The sequence below is a fragment of the Choloepus didactylus genome, chromosome 12, assembly GCF_015220235.1.
Source record: "Choloepus didactylus isolate mChoDid1 chromosome 12, mChoDid1.pri, whole genome shotgun sequence".
Classification (NCBI taxonomy): Eukaryota; Metazoa; Chordata; class Mammalia; order Pilosa; family Megalonychidae; genus Choloepus; species Choloepus didactylus.
The window spans coordinates 62105160-62127592 of record NC_051318.1 but is presented as its reverse complement, the minus strand read 5'-3'; the positions used below and the strand labels follow the sequence as shown (position 1 = coordinate 62127592).

Below are 22433 nucleotides of genomic sequence, written 5' to 3'. Positions count from 1 at the left end.
TTGTGTCTGAACTTGCTTTGATATTCAGAACCATTTGCCATGCTTGGTAAACAATTTTTTAGATTGTTTTCCCTCTTCTCTTACGGCCTGGCTTAATTAAAGTATTTAATCTACTTGTGATTTGATTATATGAGGAATCTGGAATAAAGAGAAACTTTATTGTTCTCATTTTACTGAAAGATGATATCAAATACTGAGCATCAGGCATTATTCAATTATATGTCACTATATTACCAACTCTTAAAAAGGGCTTTTAAATAATTTTATGTCATTCTCTAAATAATGAATTTTTCATAAAATGTTACTTTAGGCTATAATTAAAAAATAAGGACTTCTAATCCTTGAGAATAAAAACACTACATGTTTAATGCCTTGGCATCTTGGTTTCATTTACCTTGTTACATATTCAAACCAATTTTATTGAATTAGGCAGACATTCATTTACATTTTCTTGTTTCTCGTTTATATAAGGCACTGAAGGGGTTAATCATCTGTTTAGTAACATAAATAGGCTTCATATAGGTTTATTATGTTATTTAACCATAGTACCTTGTAAAAGGTCCCCAGAGGAATTACTGAACTCTCAGGTTTTCTTATCTATTCATAAATGAACAAGAAGCCATTTTAATGGTGTCTGAAATATGACTACCAGGTTTTCCCAACCACAAATATTACTAAAAACTTTGACTTCTAAAATTTTAAATGTTCTATTTTCTAACACCCACCACTTTTTACAGATGGCCTATAAATTCTATCATGGAACCAGAACAACTTAGAGTTCAGATTGACACACTATAAATAAACAATTATTTTAGTCTAGATACAAAGGAAAAACCTTACAGGTCATGTCAGTTGGTTAAAAGTGAAGGAATGGGCAAAGATAAAGCAATCAAATGAAAATAAAAAGAAGTAAGTATTCTTGACAGTACCATCAGACAAAACATCGGTACCATCCTCCAAAAAAGCATCAATTGGGACAAATAAGGCCAATTTACAATGTTAAAGGGAAAACCCATAATTAAAATAGTGCCCATATATGTTTATACACCAAATATAGGTATTTGATAGCATATTCAAGTGTGTCCAAGAAAAATGGTTTACGAACTTCAATTTATTTAGCCTAATTCTCTGGGAAAATTTAAGTCTTCAAATCACCCAAAGAATGGCATCGATCCTATTTTTGACAACTGTTAACAAGACAATCATCTTTTTCGTGGTTAATCACCCACACATTGCAATGTTCTCTATATCTGTTAGATTTTAAGCCCATTTACCTCATGTCCTATGCCTCTTGTTCCTAGGTTAAATGATCCCAACTTACTTCCATTTTTCTTCAAATAAGAAATTTTCAGAGATTATTACTCTTCTATGAAATATCTGCAACTTTCTTCATCTCTTAAAATGGAGACCCCAAACCTGAACCTCTCTCATTCACTCACTTACCCTCCCCACTTTTGCTTGATCCTTAATTATTAGATAACTATTTTAAGAGCATACTCAACATCTGATGCAACAGAAAGACAGCTTCCTAGACTTCTACATCATCATCTATCAACACACTCTAGTACCATGCTCACTTCATTAACTATTTGCCACCAGGTACTAGTGCAAATTCTGGGTCATTTTTTCCCTTTGGTTGTACTTTTGCCTAAATACTTTTTGCCTGCATCTGTGGAGCATATTTTTATTTGTTCATAAGTAGTAGTGATTTATGTTTTTTTTTTCCCACACCTTTTAAACCAATTTTGGAGAAAACACTTTTTTTAAAAAAATGATAGTTCCTACAAATCTCAAGCATTGATTAAATAAGACTATACCTCTGCCTACAGCAGTAGAAGTAAGGAAGGATGGGAGGAATGGCAGAAGAGAGGAAGGGTGGAAGGAAAGAAAGGAAGAAGGAAGAGGGTGAGGGAAAGAGAGAAAGAACTGAGCATCTAAATTTCCATGTAACCCTCCAGGGCCCATCAGCACACTATACCTATTTATAAATTCATAGCAACTGCATTTCATCACATGCTACAAAGAAGCAAAAGAAAATGCTGATTGTGTGTTCTTTGCATTCAGAGAAGATAAGCCAGTATATGTGGTTTTGCAATACCTTGTATTACAAAACTGCCAAGTCTACATCAATCCTAACACTGTTTAGACCTATAATATTTAATTGACTGCTTTTGTTCTGTAGAGTTGCTAAAGCCATCCTCTATTATGCAGAAAATTTACATTTAATCTTTCTTCTAGCTTGTAGTTCTCATGCCTCACTATTCAGTAAAGAAGCAAACTGATAAAATTAGAGTAAACAAAGTTTCAAAGATTCTAGCACAGGCCTGTTCTGAAGAATGATGATGCTAAAACAGAGATTGTGGTACAGCCTCAATGTAACAAGAAGACATTCACAGCCAGTGTGGTCTGTTGCCTTAGTCACTGAGCTTCTTAAGGGGAAAAACTGCAGCATGTTCCCAGACTTTCTCCTGTGATTTCCTGCTTCCAAAACTCATTCCACATGCCTGAGGGCTAAACAAAACTAAAAACAAGAAACAAACCGAAACAAAACCTATAAATGAGATTGGAAATAAGAAGGGTTTACATAATCATCTTTTCAGTGCAGGTTATCCAGTAAGAAATTAACCACTTGCCTGATAAGAGCCATGCATTCGTTTAATCATTCAAAATACAGTTATCAAGCACCTCCTATTCTAGAAACACTGAGCAGATACAACATGAACAAGGGATGGTCCTAACCTTGTGAAATTCCCAATCTAGTGGAATAGTTGGTTTGTATATACACAAATTAGTGTGAGGAATGGCAGGCCTGTTAGAGACCTATGGACAAGGTGTAGGAAGTTAGTCCTGAACTAGAGGAGTCAGGAAAGGCTTCAGCAGGATATTATATTTAGGCTGGGTCCTGAAAGATACACAGAAGAAAAAAAGATGTCTTGGTTTGCCCAGCTGCTCTGACAAATACCACACTATGGGGTGACTTGAACAACAAGCATTTGTTGTCTCACAGTTTCAGAGGCTAAAAGTCTAAAATCAGGGCTTTGGCAAGACCATGCTTCCTCCCCGAAGTCTGTAGCATTCTTGCGCTAGCTTGCAGCAGTCCCTGAGGTTCCTTGTCTTGCACCTCTGCCTCCTGTCACACTGCCATCTCTCATTCCTTTTGTCTGCTCTTCTGGTGTCCCTTGAGTTCCAGCTTCTGGCTACTGTGTAGCCTTCTCTGACATCTGGCTTCTCATTTCTTCTCTTTATAAGGCCTCTAGTAATATGGATTAAGACCCGTTTGATTCAACTGGCCATACTTTAACTAAAAATAGCATCTTCAAAGGTCCTATTTACACATGAGTCCGCCCCCCACTCCAGGCATGCGGTTAAGATTAAGAATGCATCTTTGTTGTGGGACATAAAGCAATCTCCCACAGAAGGCGGACAAGCATTCCAGGTTAGAACAGGGCCAGGCCAGTCCTGCTTTACAACCAGCAAAGCACTAAGAAGTAGGAAGCGAACCTGGGTAACTAAAGCACTGCACAACCACCCTGTTCAGGAAAGGGTGGTCCCTTGAGGCCAACACGGCCACTTCCCCAGCCTGACAGTATAAAAGTCAGCAAGGCCCTGTTTTGGGCTTCCTCTGACACAGCAGACTTCTCACTTCACGCAGCAGTGACCTTCAAATTTCAGTTGCACTCCTGTGAGCAACGAGGGGCCTTCAGAGAGCTGCAGACACTCACGTATATTCCTGATCTCTTGTGTGTCCCAGGCACTAATCATCTGCTGGGTCAGTAGAAAGCCAAAATAAAAGCAACGCCACACCAATCTTCACACCAGCCTTTGTGGTCTGGCTTCGTGATTAGCCTGTGAGACAGCTGCACATGCAGTCACAAGAGGGCACGGCATTCAGGGCCAGGTGGGGACAGCAACAGGTGAGCCTGGAAAGCAATGTGCAAGGCCCTCACCCTCCTGCTAAGCAGTCTGAACTTTGTCCTTTCAATAATGAGGTATAAAACTGGTTTCTGGTCAGGAAACAGAGAAATAAAACTAGCAAAGTGCATAGATGAAATACTAAACCAGTGGAAGGGAGACTGGTTAGGACACTAATACAATAATGCAAGTAAAGAAGATGAATGACCAGAATCAGACAGCAGGTAATGAGGAAGGAGAGATGGATATGAGAGACATTTCTAACCTGGAGTCAATAGGATTTGTTGAGTAGCTGGACATTGGAAGTGAAAGAGAGTGGATTACGGTTTCTAAATTGGGGAGCCAGGTAGACGGCACTGCCAAATTTTAAAACATGAGATATGGAATAGGGTTTAGAAAGGTAGGAGAGTAAGGGATCAAGACAATGGTAGAAGAATCAGCCTTACATAGGAGAAGGGACAGAGGAGAGAAGGAGTGAGTGGGGTTGGGGATGGGTGTGGAATGGAGCATGAGAGGCAGATTATCCTAGAGTATCCTTTTCTACCTAACTCTTCATTGTTAATATTTTCTAGTGTTCTGTCTGGTTCTCTTTGGTTTTCTTTCTCTGTTTTCCCCCTGTGTACTCATCTACCTCCATGCATTCAACTATCAGCTACATAATGACAACTCTCAAATGCCTATCTCCAGTCCTTAAGTGAATACGCAGTGATCATTCAGATATTAATATGTGGGTATTTCACAGGTAACTATCCTCAGTGAAAATGGAACTCCATAGGGTGAGAAACTCCAAAGTGAGTGGAGTGGTATATTCCCTAGAGAAAAAGGTTGCGAACCAGAGGACACCTGTCAAAAAATACACTTGTACCAATTCACTCCCGCTTCATTATCCTTGATCTCACCCTGCCCACACTGGGAATACGAAAGGCAGCAGTTAACTGGAATATGCACTGAAGAAATGAGAAGCTGTCTGGCTTATTTGTATATGTCTAAATTGTGTGTGTTTCCCTAGGAGAAATGCCTGTAGGAAGATTACACACCTAAGGAAATATTTTTCTGTATATCTTCAAAGAATGGTGATGTATAGAACTAAGGGTTTGTGTTAAAATGGTTAGGGGAGAAAAAGTAAAAACTTTGAGGAAAAAAAATAACATTTTTTGTCATTTAAATGTATTTCCAAGCCTGCTTTACATATTTCCTCTCAAACTCAATTGCCCCATAAAAGAGGTGATAGAAGTGCTGGAATTGACTTTTAAATTCCAAAGAAAGAAAATAAGGCTTATCACCAGACCATAAAGAATAAAAAAATAAAAAAATCTGAGACTGGGTAAATGAGATAAAGGAGAAGAACAAAAATACTTTTCTACTCTGCTGATATGAGCAATACCTACTCTGAGATGGTATAGGAATTAAGAGAATAAACATTCAATGGCCTTCCTATCTTATGTGAACAACGGAAAAAGTAACAGCTTTTTTTCCTATTATTAGTCTTTCCCTACCTTTTAAAAATACTCATAGCAACATGACTAGATTTTGTAAACTAGACTTTAAAACTTATTTTTGTTTTTCTCCTCTTGTGCTGCCTTGAAGGGCAAATGCGTATTTTTAGATGCCCTCTTCTTCCCCACTGACAGCTGTTTTACAAGGACTGGGTTCATAAGAGATGCGTCTTCTGTTAGGCAGAAGTGTTGGCAGGAGAATGCAGTGGAAATAACACCACTTACCAGGGATTCGCTTGCACACTGGAACACATAGCAAATATACTGGCTCAGCCCAGGCTCCAGAGATTCCCGACAGATAAATCCAAAGTGATCAACATGCTTTATACCCTAGAGGAGGAAAGAAGAAAGTAATTATGGGAATATGTCCTTCTAATCCACAATATAGAAATCGCTTTCACAGTTCCATGAATCTCTTTTCACTGCTCTGGGGTAGGGGACATAATGTTTAACAAATTTGTATGGGAACCTTTCTGTACATAAAATAAAGGGAGAGACCAACTCAGATTGTTTTGTTTCTGTGACTCACGGCCACAGAAGGAAAAATACTGAAGACATAATCCACTATATCTTAACTAAAACTGATACTCCATCTTTGGAAGTAATGGAGTTTCCAATTTAGAGGTCTTCTTAGAACAGGGAGCATGATGATTCCTCATAAGTCCTGTTCTTGTCTATATGAAGATTAAAATCTGAGAACTAAAGCTACCAATGCTCTAATTAAAGGGCATGCAATTCCTTAAAGTATGCATGAAAAAGTAGTAGAGTATTTGCCTATTTACAGACCCTCAAGGAGCTGCACCTGTTAGACCAATATGGTAAAGGAATTATCACAGGTGTCAATTAACCCAAATTCACAAATAACCCACTGTACTTCCTGAATGCAGGCTAAATAACCTCAGTTACACTTAATAAAAAAATTCTGAATCATCTGTGACTTCATTCAGACTGAATACATATATACAAATTTGGAAAAGGTACCTTGTTATTTTTTCTCAAATTATTATTTAAATCATGTTGTCAAAATAATCTGAACATATGTACATAAATGCTCAATTTGTTATAAGAAAGCATGTAGCATAAAAGAAGTCCCTGAGACACATACAGGAATGATTGAGAACTGTACCTTGTTATTTTAATAGCAAGAACAGTGCTTTGAAAAGCCAGACAGACAAAATTTAAAATTGAAATCATTTAATCCAAATGAAAAGAAAACAGGCTTTGGAATCAGACAGATCTGTGCTTAAGTCTTGGTTTAACCAATCTACTAGCTGTGAGATACTGTGCTGTGCTGCTAATAATTACCACAGAGCTTTCATCTCTTATCATAAAATTAATGACACCTGATGTCAGGAATGTTTCAGATTGAAAACCCAAGAAATACCTAGAAGAGTTCTCGGAATATCTGGTAAGTGGTAACCACTATTCTTGTTATAATAAGCCCAATCCATCTAATGGATCTAGAAAATGAAGTCAACTTGAGTAAAAAGAAAGAAAAATTCAGTAAGGATGAGCGAGGTTGCAAATCATAAGGTGAAAGTCATCTTGATCAGGTCCAACTCATTAGGACAGAAGAATGTCTTCCACTAGCTTAGTACTAAATGGGAAAATTCATGGCCCTCATTAGCTCAGCGAGCCTTCAGGCAGTGGCAATGTTTTTAGTAAAGAAAACTACCCCCTTAGTCCGAATGCTTGCCAGGAGAACAGTTTTACAGCTTTTGAAGAAAGAAACTTTCATAAGCGTGTTTATGTTAAAAAGCACACCTGTCCCTGGATGCAGCCACCTGTCAGTTCAAACCTGTGGGAAAGAAGTAGTAAGAGCAGAACCCCACAGTGAGAAGTGAGGGACAATTGACCGGATAATTATTCTGATCAAAGGTCTTCCCACAAATTTCCCTCATGCTTTTGTTTAATTCTTTTTCTGGACCAGAATATCAGAATACATAGCTTGCCTTCAAAAAAAAAAAAAAAAAAGTCAAAAAACAAAAATCATGTTTGAACTCTCAATTTTTATATTTGGTTGGCTGGTTCTCTCTCTCTTGGAGGTTCCATGAGCATTGCTAGTTTTCTTACTGGGAGGCTTAAACTACACTTGGTTTAAACCCCACTCTTTCCCTAGTATAGGCACAGGACCTGATATATAGAAATTGCTCATTCATTCAAGTTCATTCAAACACCTATGAGCTAAGCTCTATCTGAACATATTTTACTCTGAATCCCCACAGAATAAGACACCACCCAGTCTCTGCTCTCATAGAGCTTACAATCTTAAAGGGACCAACAGTAAACAGGTAATTCACGAGAAAGCTTAATTAACATTTTTTTAAATTAAAATGAATATTCTTTCTACCAGATTTCTGTCTTTTAAATATGAAGATGTTTCCTCTCCTTTAGAAAATGGCAATATATTCCTCCTATAATCAGATGCTGTCACTCTCCACAGTTATTAGAGTAGAACCTTTTTTCTACACAACACAATTTCATGTCTCCACATAATAGAAAAAAATATCAAAACAAAATATCATAAGTGAAATTGCATTAGCAAAGGCAAACCATTTAAAAGACATACAAAAACTCTCTAGTCATTTTCAAAGTGAAGAATATCTGAATATGATACGTATGGTAATGTTAACTCCAAAATTAGAGAGAGAGAGAAAATAATAGGCAGTCATTTTTTTTAACATTAAAAACAGGTAGAGGCCTTGGCAAGATCCAGCTCCTTGATGGTACATCTAAGTCCTAGCAAGGAAAGAAATCAATTCTTTTAAGTTCCAGAAAACTCCTCAAAAGTATCCTTGTATTTTTTAACCTTCCTGCATTCAGATTTAGAATCTCTTCTATCTGATCTTCCTCTATTCCAAGTTCTTCAAAAATTCTTTATATATTTAGAATATATTTATGTAGTACTAACTTTCGCATCAATTTTCTAAATTATTACTATGGTCCTTAGGACACTAGTTTATGCCTAATATTATAATCTTATACACATTCAGCCATAGCAATGATACCAAAAAACATGTGATTATACCATTTGTGAATTAAAAATATATAAAGGAACAAAAATATATCAAAAAAACAGGCACTGCAAAATATTTTTTTTAACATTTACATTGATAATAAATTGAAAATACTAGTTCTCCTTTTACTACCTACTGTGGTATAATGAGCAAACATGTCTCAGTTACTCCCACAAGTTCCACTGCCCAAGATTCTGTGTAACACTAACTGAAGGTATTTTCTAAAAAACTCACCACCACAAAAGTTCTATCAGTGGAAGAAACCTGATGAAGAGATGCTACAAAGAGAAAGAGCTGATGAAATGACGACAAACCATGAACCTGGGCAAGAATCTTGTTACTGGCTATTGGGGATTGAATCATGCCCCCCACAAAAGGTATATTCAGGTCTTAACCAGTGGTCCCATAGGGGTGATCCCATTTAAACTAGGGCTTTTGAAGATGTTATTAGTTAAGGTGTGCTCAAATTGAATGGGGGGGGGGGGTGGTTTAAGCCAATATGGCTGAATTCCTTATAGGCAAAGGAAACTGGACACTGAAAAAGATGCCACAACAAACAGCCAGAAGCTGAAAGTCAACACAACCAGAAAGAGGAAGGAAAACATTCTGCTATATGCATTGCCATGTGATGGAAAAGTCAAGAAACCTCAAAGATTGCCACCAGCCAGAAGACACCAACCCTGGGAGGAAGCAAGCCTTTTAGTCTCTGAAATGTTGCACCAATAAATTCCTGTTATTAAGCCAACCCATTGTATGGCATTTGTTTTAGCAGCTGCGAATCTAAAAACACTGGCACAGACACAAAAACATGAGCCCTCTGAGTTTAAAACTAAATCTCTTTAAGAAAAAACAAACAAATTTTAATCTGCAGAGGTTTTAACCCAGCTATTTTGTGGTTAATTTACAAACAAGATTTAGTTTCCATACATACCTGAGAACAAGAAGAGATGTCTTTAAAATTCTTTTCAAGGACAACTGATTTAGTGTCTGGACTGATAAGGTTAATCTCAAATCGTCCAACCTTAAAAATAAAAACATTCCAATTAATTTCAATTTATAAAAGTCTAGCATTTGACTTTATACTTAAATATGTAACTAATAATATAGATTCAAATGCTATATACAGATCAGATATATCTATTTACTGATGCTCCAACATCCAAACTGACAAAGGTTTCAACCCCAAATATCGACTGCCTCAAAAAGCTGCTTCCCTTCTGTCTAAAATTAATGAAAATTAAGTTAATCTTAATTTACAAGACAGAAGAAACCAATTTTTTTCAGATTAGAAAACTGTCTTTTCAAAAAATATGCTCACTTCCTGATTTTTGCAAATTACTTATTTATAATTTCTAATCATACTTATCCCAAAAGGTCAACCAAATATATACAAGTAATTGGACTAAGTTGAAATTTTAAAAACTAAACAATCACTCAGAAAAAATAATAGCAAAGACTATGACTAGCTAAGAAAAAGGACAAGTCTGACAACCCAAGAAAGAGGGAAAATACACCTATGAGTGTCTGGACTTCTCTTCATTTCTCTCTAGAAAACCCCGTCTTTCTCTTCCATGCCTACTCATACACACCCAGATTATCATCTTTAAATCCCCTATAACATTGGCTTGCTGCTGTTATAAAAATATTGCATTTATTTAAGAATCAGAGGAGGGCAGGGCAAGATGGAGGAGTGGTGAGGTGTATGTTTTAGTTACTCCTCCAGGAAAGTAGGTAGAAAGCCAGGAATTGTGTGGACTGGACACCGCAGAGCAATTTGACTTTGGGCATACTTCATACAACACTCATAAACACATCGAACCGCTGAGATCAGCGAAATCTGTAAGTTTTTGTGGCCAGGGGACCCACGCCCCTCCCTGCCAGGCTCAGTCCCGTGGGAGGAGGGGCCGTCACTGCTGGGAACCAGAAGGGAGAACTGCAGTGGCAGCTCTTATCGGAAACTCATTCTACTGATCCAAACTCCAATCACAGATAGACTGAGACCGTACACCAGAGAATCTGAGAGAAGCCAGCCCAGCAGAGAGGAGACAGGGATAGCAAGAAACAGCAAGAAAAGCCCAAAAAGAAAAGCAGAGGCTTTTTGGAGTTCTGGTGAATATAGAAAGGGGAAGGGCAGAGCTCAGGCCCTGAGGCTCATATGCAAATCCCCAAGAAAAACTGATCTCTCTGCCCCCTGGACTTTTCCTTAATGGCTCTAATTGCTTTGTCTCTTAGCATTTCAATAACCCATTAGATCTGCAAGGAGGGCCCTTTTTTTTTTATCTTTTTTTTTTTTTCTTTTTCTAAAACAATTACTCTAAGAAGCCCAATACAGAAAGCCTCAAAGACTTGCAGTTTGGGCAGGTAAAGACAAGAGCAAAACTAACAGAGCTCTGAAACAAAAGGCAATAATCCAGTGGCTGAGAAAATTCACTAAACACCACAACTTCCCAAGAAAAGGGGGGCATCCGCTCAGCAGACTGGGAGACTCCCTACACAGCCATGCAACCCAGAACCGCCCTGGGGGGACGGTATTCACCTATGACATAGCACAGTCATCCCTCAACAGAGGACCAGGGGGTGCACAGCCTGGAAGAGGGACCGACTTTCAAGTCTCAGGCGCCATGCCAAGGACTTGTGGGTCAGTGGCAGAGACAAACTGTGGCAGGACTGAACTGAAAGATTAGACTATTGCAGCAGCTTTAAAACTCCAGGAACACCAGGGAGATTTGATTGTTAGAGCCGCACCCCCCGCTCCCTGACCACCCATACACATGCCCCATATACAGGGTGGGCAATACCAAATAAACACGCAAGCTTGGTACACCAATTGGACTCCACAAGACTCACTCCCCCACTCACCACAAAGGCAAAGCAGGGAACAGGTGGCTCGTGGACACCACCTGCTGGTTAGTTAGAGAAAGTGTACTCCATGAAGCTGTAGATCAGACAAATTAGAGATACGGATTTCAATTGCTCTACAAATTCTTAAAGAACCCTATCAAGTTAAGCAAATGTCAAGAGGCCAAAAACAACAGAAAATTTTACAGCATATGAAAAAAACAGACAATATGGATAACCCAAGTCCAAGCACCCAAATCCAAAGATCAGACTATGCACAGTACCTAGAGCAACAAATCAAAGAACTAAAGATGAACGACGAGACCATGGCACAGGATATAAAGGACATGAAGAAGAGCAAGGGACAGGATATAAAGAACATCAGGAAGACCCTAGAAGAGCATAAAGAAGACATTACAAGACTAAATAAAAAAATAGATGATCTTATGGAAATTAAAGAAACTGTTGACCAAATTAAAAAGATTCTGGATACTCACAGTACAACACTAGAGGAAATTGAACAACAAATCAGTGACCTGGAAGATGACAGAAAGGAAAATGAAAGCACAAAAGAAAGAATGGGGAAAAAAATCGAAATGGACCTCAGGGATATGACAGGTAATATAAAACATCCAAATATAAGACTCACTGGTGTTCCAGAAGGGGAAGAAAAGGGTAAAGGTCTAGGAAGAGTATTCAAAGAAATTGTTGGGGAAACCTTCCCGAATCTTCTAAACACCATAAATACACAAATCATAAATGCTCAGCGAACTCCAAATAGAATAAATCCAAATAAACCCACTCTGAGACATATTCTGATCACGCTGTCAAATACGGAAGAGAAGGAACAAGTTCTGAAAGCAGCAAGAGAAAAGCAATTCACCACATACAAAGGAAACAACATAAGACTAAGTAGTGACTACTCAGCGGCTACCATGGAGATGAGAAGGCAGTGGCACGACATATTTCAAATTCTGAGTGAGAAAAATTTCCAACCAAGAACACTTTATCCAGCAAAGTTCTCCTTCAAATTTGAGGGAGAGCTTAAATTTTTCACAGACAAACAAATGTTGAGAGAATTTGCTAACAAGAGACCTGCCCTACTTCAGATACTAAAGAGAGCCCTACCAACAGAGAAACAAAGAAAGGAGAGAGAGACATGGAGAAAGGTTCAGTACTAAAGAGATTTGGTATGGGTACATTAAAGAATATTAATAGAGAGAGGGAAAAATATATATGACAAACATAAACCAAAGGATAAGATGGCTGATTCAAGAAATGCCTTCACGGTTATAACGTTGAATGTAAATGGATTAAACTCCTCAATTAACAGATATAGATTCGCAGAATGGATCAAAAAAAATGAACCATTAATATGTTGCATACAAGAGACTCATCTTAGACACAGGGACACAAAGAAATTGAAAGTGAAAGGATGGAAAAAAATATTTCATGCCAGCTACAGCCAAAAGAAAGCAGGTGTAGCAATATTAATCTCAGATTAAATAGACTTTAAATGCAGGGACGTTTTGAGAGACAAAGAAAGCCACTACATACTAATAAAAGGGGCAATTCAACAAGAAGAAATAACAATGATAAATCTTTATGCACCCAATCAAGGTGCCACAAAATACATGAGAGAAACACTGGTAAAACTAAAGGAAGCAATGGATGTTTCCACAATAATTGTGGGAAACTTCAACACATCACTCTCTCCAATAGATAGATCAACCAGACAGAAGACCAATAAGGAAATTGAAAACCTAAACAATCTGATAAATGAATTGGATTTAACAGACATATATAGAACATTACATCCCAAATCACCAGGATACACATTCTTCTCTAGTGCTCACGGAACTTTCTCCAGAATAGATAATATGTTGGGACATAAAACAAGGCTCAATAAATTTAAAAAGATTGAAATTATTCAAAGCACATTCTCTGACCACAATGGAATACAATTACAAGTCAATAACCATCAGAGACTTAGAAAATTTACAAATACCTGGAGGTTAAACAACACACTCCTAAACAATCAGTGGGTTAAAGAAGAAATAGCAAGAGAAATTGCTAAATATATGGAGATGAATGAAAATGAGAACACAACATACCAAAACCTATGGGATGCAGCAAAACAGTACTGAGGGGGAAATTTATAGCACTAAACACATATATTAAAAAGGAAGAAAGAGCCAAAATCAAAGAACTAATGGATCAACTGAAGAAGCTAGAAAATGAACAGCAAACCAATCCTAAACCAAGTAGAAGAAAAGAAATAACAAGGATTAAAGCAGAAATAAATGACATAGAGAACAAAAAAACAAGAGAGGATAAATAACACCAAAAGTTGGTTCTTTGAGAAGATCAACAAGATTGACAAGCCCCTAGCTAGACTGACAAAATCAAAAAGAGAGAAGACCCATATAAACAAAATAATGAATGAGAAAGGTGACATTACTGCAGATCCCGAAGAACTTTAAAAAATTATAAGAGGATACTATGAACAAGTGTATGCCAACAAACTGGATAATGTAGAGGAAATGGACAATTTCCTGGAAACATATGAACAACCTAGACTGACCAGAGAAGAAACAGAAGACCTCAACCAACCAATCACAAGCGAAGAGATCCAATCAGTCATCAAAAAGCTTCCCACAAATAAATGCCAGGGCCAGATGGCTTCAAAGGGGAATTCTACCAAACTTTCCAAAAAGAACTGACACAATCTTACTTAATCTCTTTCAAAACATCGAAGAAAATGGAACACTACCTAACTAATTTTATGAAGCTAACATCAATCTAATACCAAAACCAGGCAAAGATGCTACAAAAAAGGAAAACTACAGGCCAATCTCCCTAATGAATATAGATGCAAAAATCCTCAACAAAATACTTGCAAATTGAATCCAAAGACACATTAAAAAAATCATACACCATGATCAAGTGGGGTTTATTCCAGGCATGCAAGGATGGTTCAACATAAGAAAATCAATCAATGTATTACAACACATTAAAAATTTGAAAGGGAAAAATCAAATAATCATCTCAATAGATGCTGAAAATGCATTCAACAAAATCCAACATCCCTTTTTGATAAAAACACTTCAAAAGGTAGGAATTGAAGGAAACTTCCTCAATATGATAAAGAGCATATATGAAAAACCCACAGCCAGCATAGTACTCAATGGTGAGAGACTAAAAGCCTTCCCTCTAAGATCAAGAACAAGACAAGGATGCCCGCTGTCACCACTGTTATTCAACATTGTGCTGGAAGTGCTAGCCAGGGCAATCTGGCAAGACAAAGAAATAAAAGGCATCCAAATTGGAAAGGAAGAAGTAAAACTGTCATTCTTTGCAGATGATATGATCTTATATCTGGAAAACCCTGAGAAATCGACGACACAGCTACTAGAGCTAATAAACAAATTTAGCAAAGTAGCGGGATACAAGATTAATGCACATAAGTCAGTAATGTTTCTATATGCTAGAAATGAACAAACTGAAGAGACACGCAAGAAAAAGATACCATTTTCAATAGCAACTAAAAAAATCAAGTACCTAGGAATAAACTTAACTAAAGATATAAAAGACCTATACAAAGAAAACTACATAACTCTACTAAAAGAAATAGAAGGGGACCTTAAAAGATGGAAAAATATTCCATGTTCATGGATAGGAAGGCTAAATGTCATTAAGATGTCAATTGTACCCAAACTCATCTACAGATTCAATGCAATCCCAATCAAAATTCCAACAACCTACTTTGCAGACTTGGAAAGCAAGTTATCAAATTTATTTGGAAAGGGAAGATGCCTCAAATTGTTAAAGACACTCTAAAAAAGAAAAATGAAGTGGGAGGGCTTACACTCCCTGACTTTGAAGCTTATTATAAAGCCACAGTTGTCAAAACAGCATGGTACTGGCACAAAGACAGACATATAGATCAATGGAATCAAACTGAGAATTTGGAGATAGACCCCCAGATCTATGGCCAACTGATCTTTGATAAGGCCCCCAAAGTCACTGAACTGGGTCATAATGGTCTTTTCAACAAATGGGGCTCGGAGAGTTGGGTATCCATGTCCAAAAGAATAAAAGAGGACCCCTACCTCACACCCTACACAAAAATTAAGTCAAAATGGACCAAAGATCTCAATATAAAAGAAAGTACCATAAAACTCCTAGAAGATAATGTAGGAAAACATCTTCAAGACCTTGTATTAGGAGGATACTTTCTAGACTTTATACCCAAAGCACAAGCAACAAAAGAAAAAATAGATAAATGGGGACTCCTGAAGCTTAGAAGTTTCTGTACCTCAAAGGAATTTCTCAAAAAGGTAAAGAGGCAGCCAACTCACTGGGAAAAAAATTTTTGGAAACCATGTATCTGACAAAAGACTGATATCTTGCATATATAAAGAAATCCTACAACTCAATGGTGATAGTTCAGACAGCCCAATTATAAAATGGGCAAAAGATATGAAAAGACAGTTCTCTGAAGAGGAAATACAAATGGCATGAAAAAATGTTCAGCTTCACCAGCTATTAGAGAGATGCAAATTAAGACCACAATGAGATACCATCTCACACCAGTTAGAATGGCTGCCATTAAACAAAGAGGAAACTACAAATGCTAGAGGGGATGTGGAGAAATTGGAACTCTTATTCATTGTTGGTGGGTCTGTATAATGGTTCAGCCACTCTGGAAGTCAGTCTGGCAGTTCCTTAGAAAACTAGATATAGAGTTACCATTCGATCCAGCGATTGCATTCTCGGTATATACCCGGAAGATCGGAAAGCAGTGACACGAACAGATATCTGCACGCCAATGTTCATAGCAGCCTTATTCACAATTGCCAAGGGATGGAAACAACCCAAATGTCCTTCAACAGATGAATGGATAAATAAAATGTGGTACATACACACGATGGAATACTACACGGCAGTAAGAAGGAACGATGTCGTGAAACATATGACAACATGGATGAACCTTGAAGACATAATGCTGAGCGAAATAAGCCAGGCACAAAAAGAGAAATATTATATGCTACCACTAATGTGAACTTTGAAAAATGTAAAACAAATGGTTTATAATGTAGAATGTAGGGGAACTAGTGATAGAGAGCAATTAAGGAAGGGGGAACAATAATCCAAGAAGAACAGTTAAGCTATTTAATGTTCTAGGGATGCCGAGGAATGACTATGGTCTGTTAATTTCTGATGGGTATATAGTAGGAACAAGTTCACAGAAATGTTGCTATATTAGGTTACTTTCTTGGGGTAGAGTAGGAACATCTTGGAAGTAAAGTAGTTATCTTAGGATAGTTGTCTTTTTCCTATTCCCTTGTTATGGTCTCTTTGAAATATTCTTTTATTGTGTGTTTTTTTTTAATTTTTTTTTAATTTTTTTAGTTTTCATACAGTTGATTTAGAAAGCAAAAGCTTAAAAAAAAAAAAAAAAAAAAAAGGAAAAAAATATGCAGAGCCTCCTTGAGGAGCTGGTGGAGAATGCAGGGGTATTGGGCTTCCCCACCTCAATGGTTGTTAATGTGCTCACAGACATAGGGGACTGGTGGTTTGATGGGTTGAGCCTCTACCAAAGGACTTGCCCTTGGGAAGACTGTTGCTGCAAAGGAGAGACTAGGCCTCCCTATAATTGTGCCTAAGAGCCTCCTCCCAAATGCCTCTTTGTTGCTCAGATGTGGCCCTCTTTCTCTAGCTAAGCCAACTTGAAAGGTGAAATCACTGCCCTCCCCCCTACATGGGATTAGACACCCAGGGGAGTGAATCTCCCTGGCAACGTGGAATATGACTCCTGGGGAGGAATGTAAACCCGGTATCATGGGATGCAGAACATCTTCTTGAGCAAAAGGGGGATGTGAACGGAAATGAAATAAACTTCAGTGGCAGAGAGATTCCAAAAGGAGCTGAGAGGTCACTCTGGTGGGCACTCTTACACACAATATAGACAACCCTTTTCAGGTTCTAATGAATTGGGGTAGCTGGTGGTAGATACCTGAAACTATCAAACTACAACCCAGAACCCATGAATCTTGAAGACAATTGTATAAAAATGTAGCTTATGAGGGGTGACAATGGGATTGGGAAAGCCATGAGGACCACACTCTCCTTTGTCTAGTTTATGGATGGATGAGTAGAAAAATAGGAGAAGGAAACAAACAGACAAAGGTACCCAGTGTTCTTTTTTACTTCAATTGCTCTTTTTCACTCTAATTATTATTCTTGTTATTTTTGTGCGTGTGCTAATGAAGGTGTCAGGGATTGATTTTGGTGATGAATGAACAACTCTGTAATGGTACTGTGATCAATCGAATGCACGATTTGTTTTGTATGACTGCGTGGTATGTGAATATATCTCAATAAAATGAATATTAAAAAAAAGAATCAATATAAAGCAAAATGCTAGTGATACTAAGAATCATCGTCTGTTCTTACTCTTTCTACCATGATTCTACGATGCTCCTTTAATTGCTTCTTTCTCCTCTCCCTTTCCTGGTCCCTTATTTCTTACAATTCATTCGATGTCTGTCTCAAACCCCTTCTCTACTTTCCTTTGCTCTCTTTCTCCACCTGACTTAATCTGCCTCTGAGAGTGAGAGACAGAAAAGTTGGATTATTACTTATCTAAATGGCCACGGGGGGGGGGGGAGGGGACAAAATGAGGAACTGGGAGGGGCAGGACAGCCAGCTGCCCCTGTCTAGGAATTTATGATGAAATACCCCGATAGCACCCCGTCAGGGAAAGTACCTGAAAGAGCATTGTTCTGTTCTTCTCTGAGTCCGAGGGCTGTACGTGACTGGGTGCACTTGCATGTCTCCTTCGTGGCTGTGTTTTCTGGCTGCTCTCGTGAACTCTCCTTTGCATGACTCCAGTGACACTGCTGCACCGAGACCGAAACTCCTGCTGTTCATCAAAGCCATAATCTTCCAAAATCCGCTCGGGGAAGCAACCTCGAGAGCTGGACAGCCCCGGCTGGCTGGCCACAGCTGGTAGGCCCGAGTGGGTATTGATGATGCCACCCACTTCCTCGAACAGGCTGTCTCCGGGTGAAAGGGGCCCTCCAGCCTCCAAGCTCATCGGGTCATCACCAGGACCCCCGCTGCACTGCTCACCCTGGATCTTCAGGCGCTGCTGTTCGTGCAGGCTGAACTTCTCAATGCAGTCATCGATGAGGCTCGACGGGGCCTTCTTGTGGGTCACTGTTACCTTTCCACAATATAAGACTTCAAACTTCTGAGAGTTGTAAAAGGCGTCCTCATTGTCTTTGTTGGGTTTGGCATCCTCTTTCATAGCAGCTTTAGATAACTGCCTTATGCTGCCGATAACATCAGGAACCTGGAAAAAAAATTTTAAATCCTCATTTATCTGAATGTTTAGAAATCATTTGTGTTTACCTAGACCTGTTATTATCACACAGAATGAATTCTCATCCTAAATGATAAAAATCTAAAACTAATAAACCCTAAGCAAGAGAAAGCATAAAACTTAAATTACACTATCCAACCTAAATGATTTATTAAAGGTAAAATTGAAATTCAGTGATAGCAGTAGTACCCTTTCCTATTATAAATTTGTTAATTTCCCCAAAGCCACTGCCAATCTTTAATAAATCATAATACATCCTTTTACTTTTAAAGTTTACTTTCGGTTGAGAGGAGTAATTGTTCTAACAATGAGGATAAAATATATTTCTGAATGAAGAGATTAAACCCAGACACTCCTCATCAGCATTAACCGTCAAGAACATACAAATTAAAACCCCAACGGGATCCCACTACCCACCTATTAAAATGGCTAAGATCAAAAAACCTCATGCCAGCAATGCAGAGAACTCTCATACACTGTAGGCAGAAACGTAAAACGGCACAACCACTTTAGAAAACATACTGGCAGTTTCTTAGAAAGTTAAATATTAGACCTAACTCATGACTGAGCCATTCCACTCCTGGGTATTTATCTAAAAGACCTGAAAACGTTATGTCCACACAAAAGCTTGTACACAAATGCTCATAGCAGCTTTAGTCACAATAGCCTCAAACTGGAAACAATCCAAATGCCCCTCAACAAATGAACAGATAAACAAAATGTGGTACATCCATACAATGGAATGGTACTCGTCATTTCTTCCCTGGAATCCTGCAACAGCCTTTCAAATGGCTTCCCTTGCCCCCTTCAACCTACGCTCAACAGCCGAACTCAGCCTTTTTAAAAGATCCTTTTTAAAGTCATGTTATCCACCTGCACACCCTCCAATAGCCCCTCATTTCATTAAGAGTAAAAGACAAGGCCCTCAGCATCTCCACGTGATGTTTATGTAGACTATTTGCGCTACAGCTACTCATTCTCCAGATGACCCTTCAACAGTAGACCTGGATTTTAGTCTTTTCATCCTTACCTCAGTTTCTCTGACCTTACTACTATGCTCGCCCTTCCTTGCTTTTCCTTGAACGTGCCAGGCACCCTGCTCCCTCAAGGACTCTGAACTCCATGCTCCTTTACTACAGATCTGCATTGCTCACTGCCTCACCTCACTTAAATCCAGGCTTGGATGTCACCTCCGAGGCAGCACCCCCTCCACCTCCACATTCCCTGGATTTTTCCCTGCTTTATTTTTCTCCACAGCACTTACCACCTTTAACATTTTGTATAATTTGTTTATTATGTAAGCTAAAATGTAAACTTAAGGAGGGTGGTGATTTCTGTCCCCCCCCCCCCCCAGTTTTTCATTTTTGTATTCCCAGGACCTAGAATAATTGAAGTACATTCTCAATATATGTGTTGACCAAAAAACACTTTTTTGGTGATTTTTATCTTTGGAAAAAAGAGAAGATTATCTAATATTAAGAATTGCTTCACATTCAGCTATATGTTGTGTATCTTCAAATCTTCATACACTGATTCTGAAATCAGAATTTCTTCTCTTTCACATAAATATTTGGGATACACAGTCAGTTTAAATTACAAAGCTTTCAGCGTGCCCATCTGAGTATTTCCAATGAAAGAATAAAGTCCAAATGCTATAGTTTTAGATGACCTACCATGAACACGTCTCAGGGAAGAAGTCAGGTGTTTTGTCCTACCACCTGACCAGCAACCTCAGCTCTCTATGTGATCTACCCCACCCGACAAGAGCCAAAGCTATACAGAGTGAGAAAGCCCGCATTCAAGCCTCAAAAAATAAAATTACTCCAGTGGGTTGGACAAAGTCTAAGATGGAATGATCCCTTCTTCCTCACTAACTGTATTTCATTAAATACTTTTCCATCTGATTTTGCAACCCAAGTGCTTCTGAATTTCCAAATGTGTTTCAATATTGTGCAGAATAAGAAATACTATTGTAGGATTTTTTTCCCTTGTTACAAATATTTAAATAATTTTGGTGCCGCATCCAAGTTATATTCTACAATTGAGACTAAAAATAAAATCAATTCAACATTAGTTGTGTCAAGTACTCTAAATTACATGTTTATCGTTTTTTCTTTATCATTATATTGAGAGCTCTTAAGTGAAGAATTGATTAGTGTATGAATTTCTATAATCTCACCAGACTTTTCCTGGCGACCACAGGTAAAGGTTCAACACCTAATGTAATTCAGGGAATGGCCCAATTTATATAAGGAAAACGTATCATCTTGAATTCTAATCTGGGTAGGTAATTAAAACTTCCAATAATTACAATATTTTGGAATTTCAATAATTTGAGTTATTAACTATAAACGTATAGTTTTGCATCTTAAAACTTAGATACAGATTTTAGCTGACTCTAATACCTTCTCTGAGGTTGACTAACCACAACTTTCAATGACCTTGTCTGCAGAGAGTCATTAAACTACGAAACTCACAACATTCAGCTCTGTTTTTGCTTATCATTATGTAGACGACCCAATATAAAATTTAGCATTGCACAGCCCCTGCTATATACTCAGAGCCCATACCAGAAGGGACACATTGTTAAAGCAAGGACAGTAAAATATCCATAGTGGGGAAATAAGTTATCAGGGAACCATGAAAACCTTTTATTGAGGCATTTATTTAAAGTCTCATTTGGAAGCAGTGCAAGAAAAATAAAATCACTATCCAGTACTTACACATACACACAGTAATTTGGGATATTAGCATTCTCCTATGGCACAGTGTTAACTGACATATATTATATGTACATTTATAAATATTTTAAAATCTATTTAAATCTTCCTTGCATGTACTGTATCTTTTCAACATCTCTTTTTCCTTTACCATTACACTGTAAGCTTTAGAAAGTGAAATGCTGAGTTGTGATTTTGTGTCTCACTCGGGCTCTTCCCTGTGGAAAGTGGTCTGTGCTCAGAAGTAATTGCTCAAATGCCATCAGCAAAGAGAGGCATAGAAATCGCAGTGGACAACTGCCTAGACACTAGTGAAGTCCTCCAGGACTGAGATGGCAAGGAATGCTAATTTTATCAGTATTCAGAACTGCCACAAGCCATGGAGCCTGAGGAGGATATACAGCCAATTCAAGGTGAGGTGTTTATTCTGTGGCAACACATAATCTTTAACCCAAAACAACTAAGAAAAAGACTCCGTCAAACTAGGGAGGGAGAGGTTTATAATTCATTCCCAGTTTAGCCAGTAATTTGCTCAGTTCCTTTGAGAAGTCTCGTTTTACCTCGGCAGCTAGGCTTTCCTCACCAACAAAATGAAGGAGGAACTAGATAGATGGTCGATAAGGTCTCAGTATGGTTCCAAATATTTGTGAGTTTATATTGATGTTAATATAGGAGCAAGATGACATACATTTACAGGAAATGGAAAATCATGTATACTATTAAACCAGAAATACTGTAAGTCATTGAAATTATTTCTGCTAACTCACAATAAATCCAACAAACAAAGGAATGGTGGAGCTTTCTGCAAATGCTTCATGTTATTTGGAAAAAGCACAGTGCAGCCTTTAGCTAGTATTTTGTTGTTACATCTTGCAGAAAGAATTTAGATTCAAGTATTAAGATTCAGACATTAAAGCAGTTGTCAATCTAGCGAAAAAAATTGTCACTATTTTTTTTGATGTCACACTGTTGTTTCTCATTAATTACAATTAGGCATCACATTCCAAGAAATCCAATGGTATTCTAAAAGTTACATTTCATCTAACTTCAAAAACAAGCA

General features: G+C 38.0%; 1 protein-coding gene across 5 annotated transcripts in view; it reads right to left on the bottom strand.

Annotated features, from left to right (window-relative positions):
• Window positions 1–22433, bottom strand: part of TBC1D4 (TBC1 domain family member 4) — a 238222-nt gene that overhangs the window by 73876 nt on the left and 141913 nt on the right. For all 5 annotated transcript variants that reach the window (XM_037799767.1, XM_037799763.1, XM_037799766.1 and 2 more), the window contains exons 2-4: window positions 18036–18623; window positions 9357–9446; window positions 5634–5738 (exon numbers count right to left, since the gene is read on the bottom strand). In XM_037799767.1, the coding sequence (XP_037655695.1) occupies window positions 5634–5738; window positions 9357–9446; window positions 18036–18623 (783 nt within the window). The remainder of the gene's footprint in view (window positions 1–5633; window positions 5739–9356; window positions 9447–18035; window positions 18624–22433) is intronic.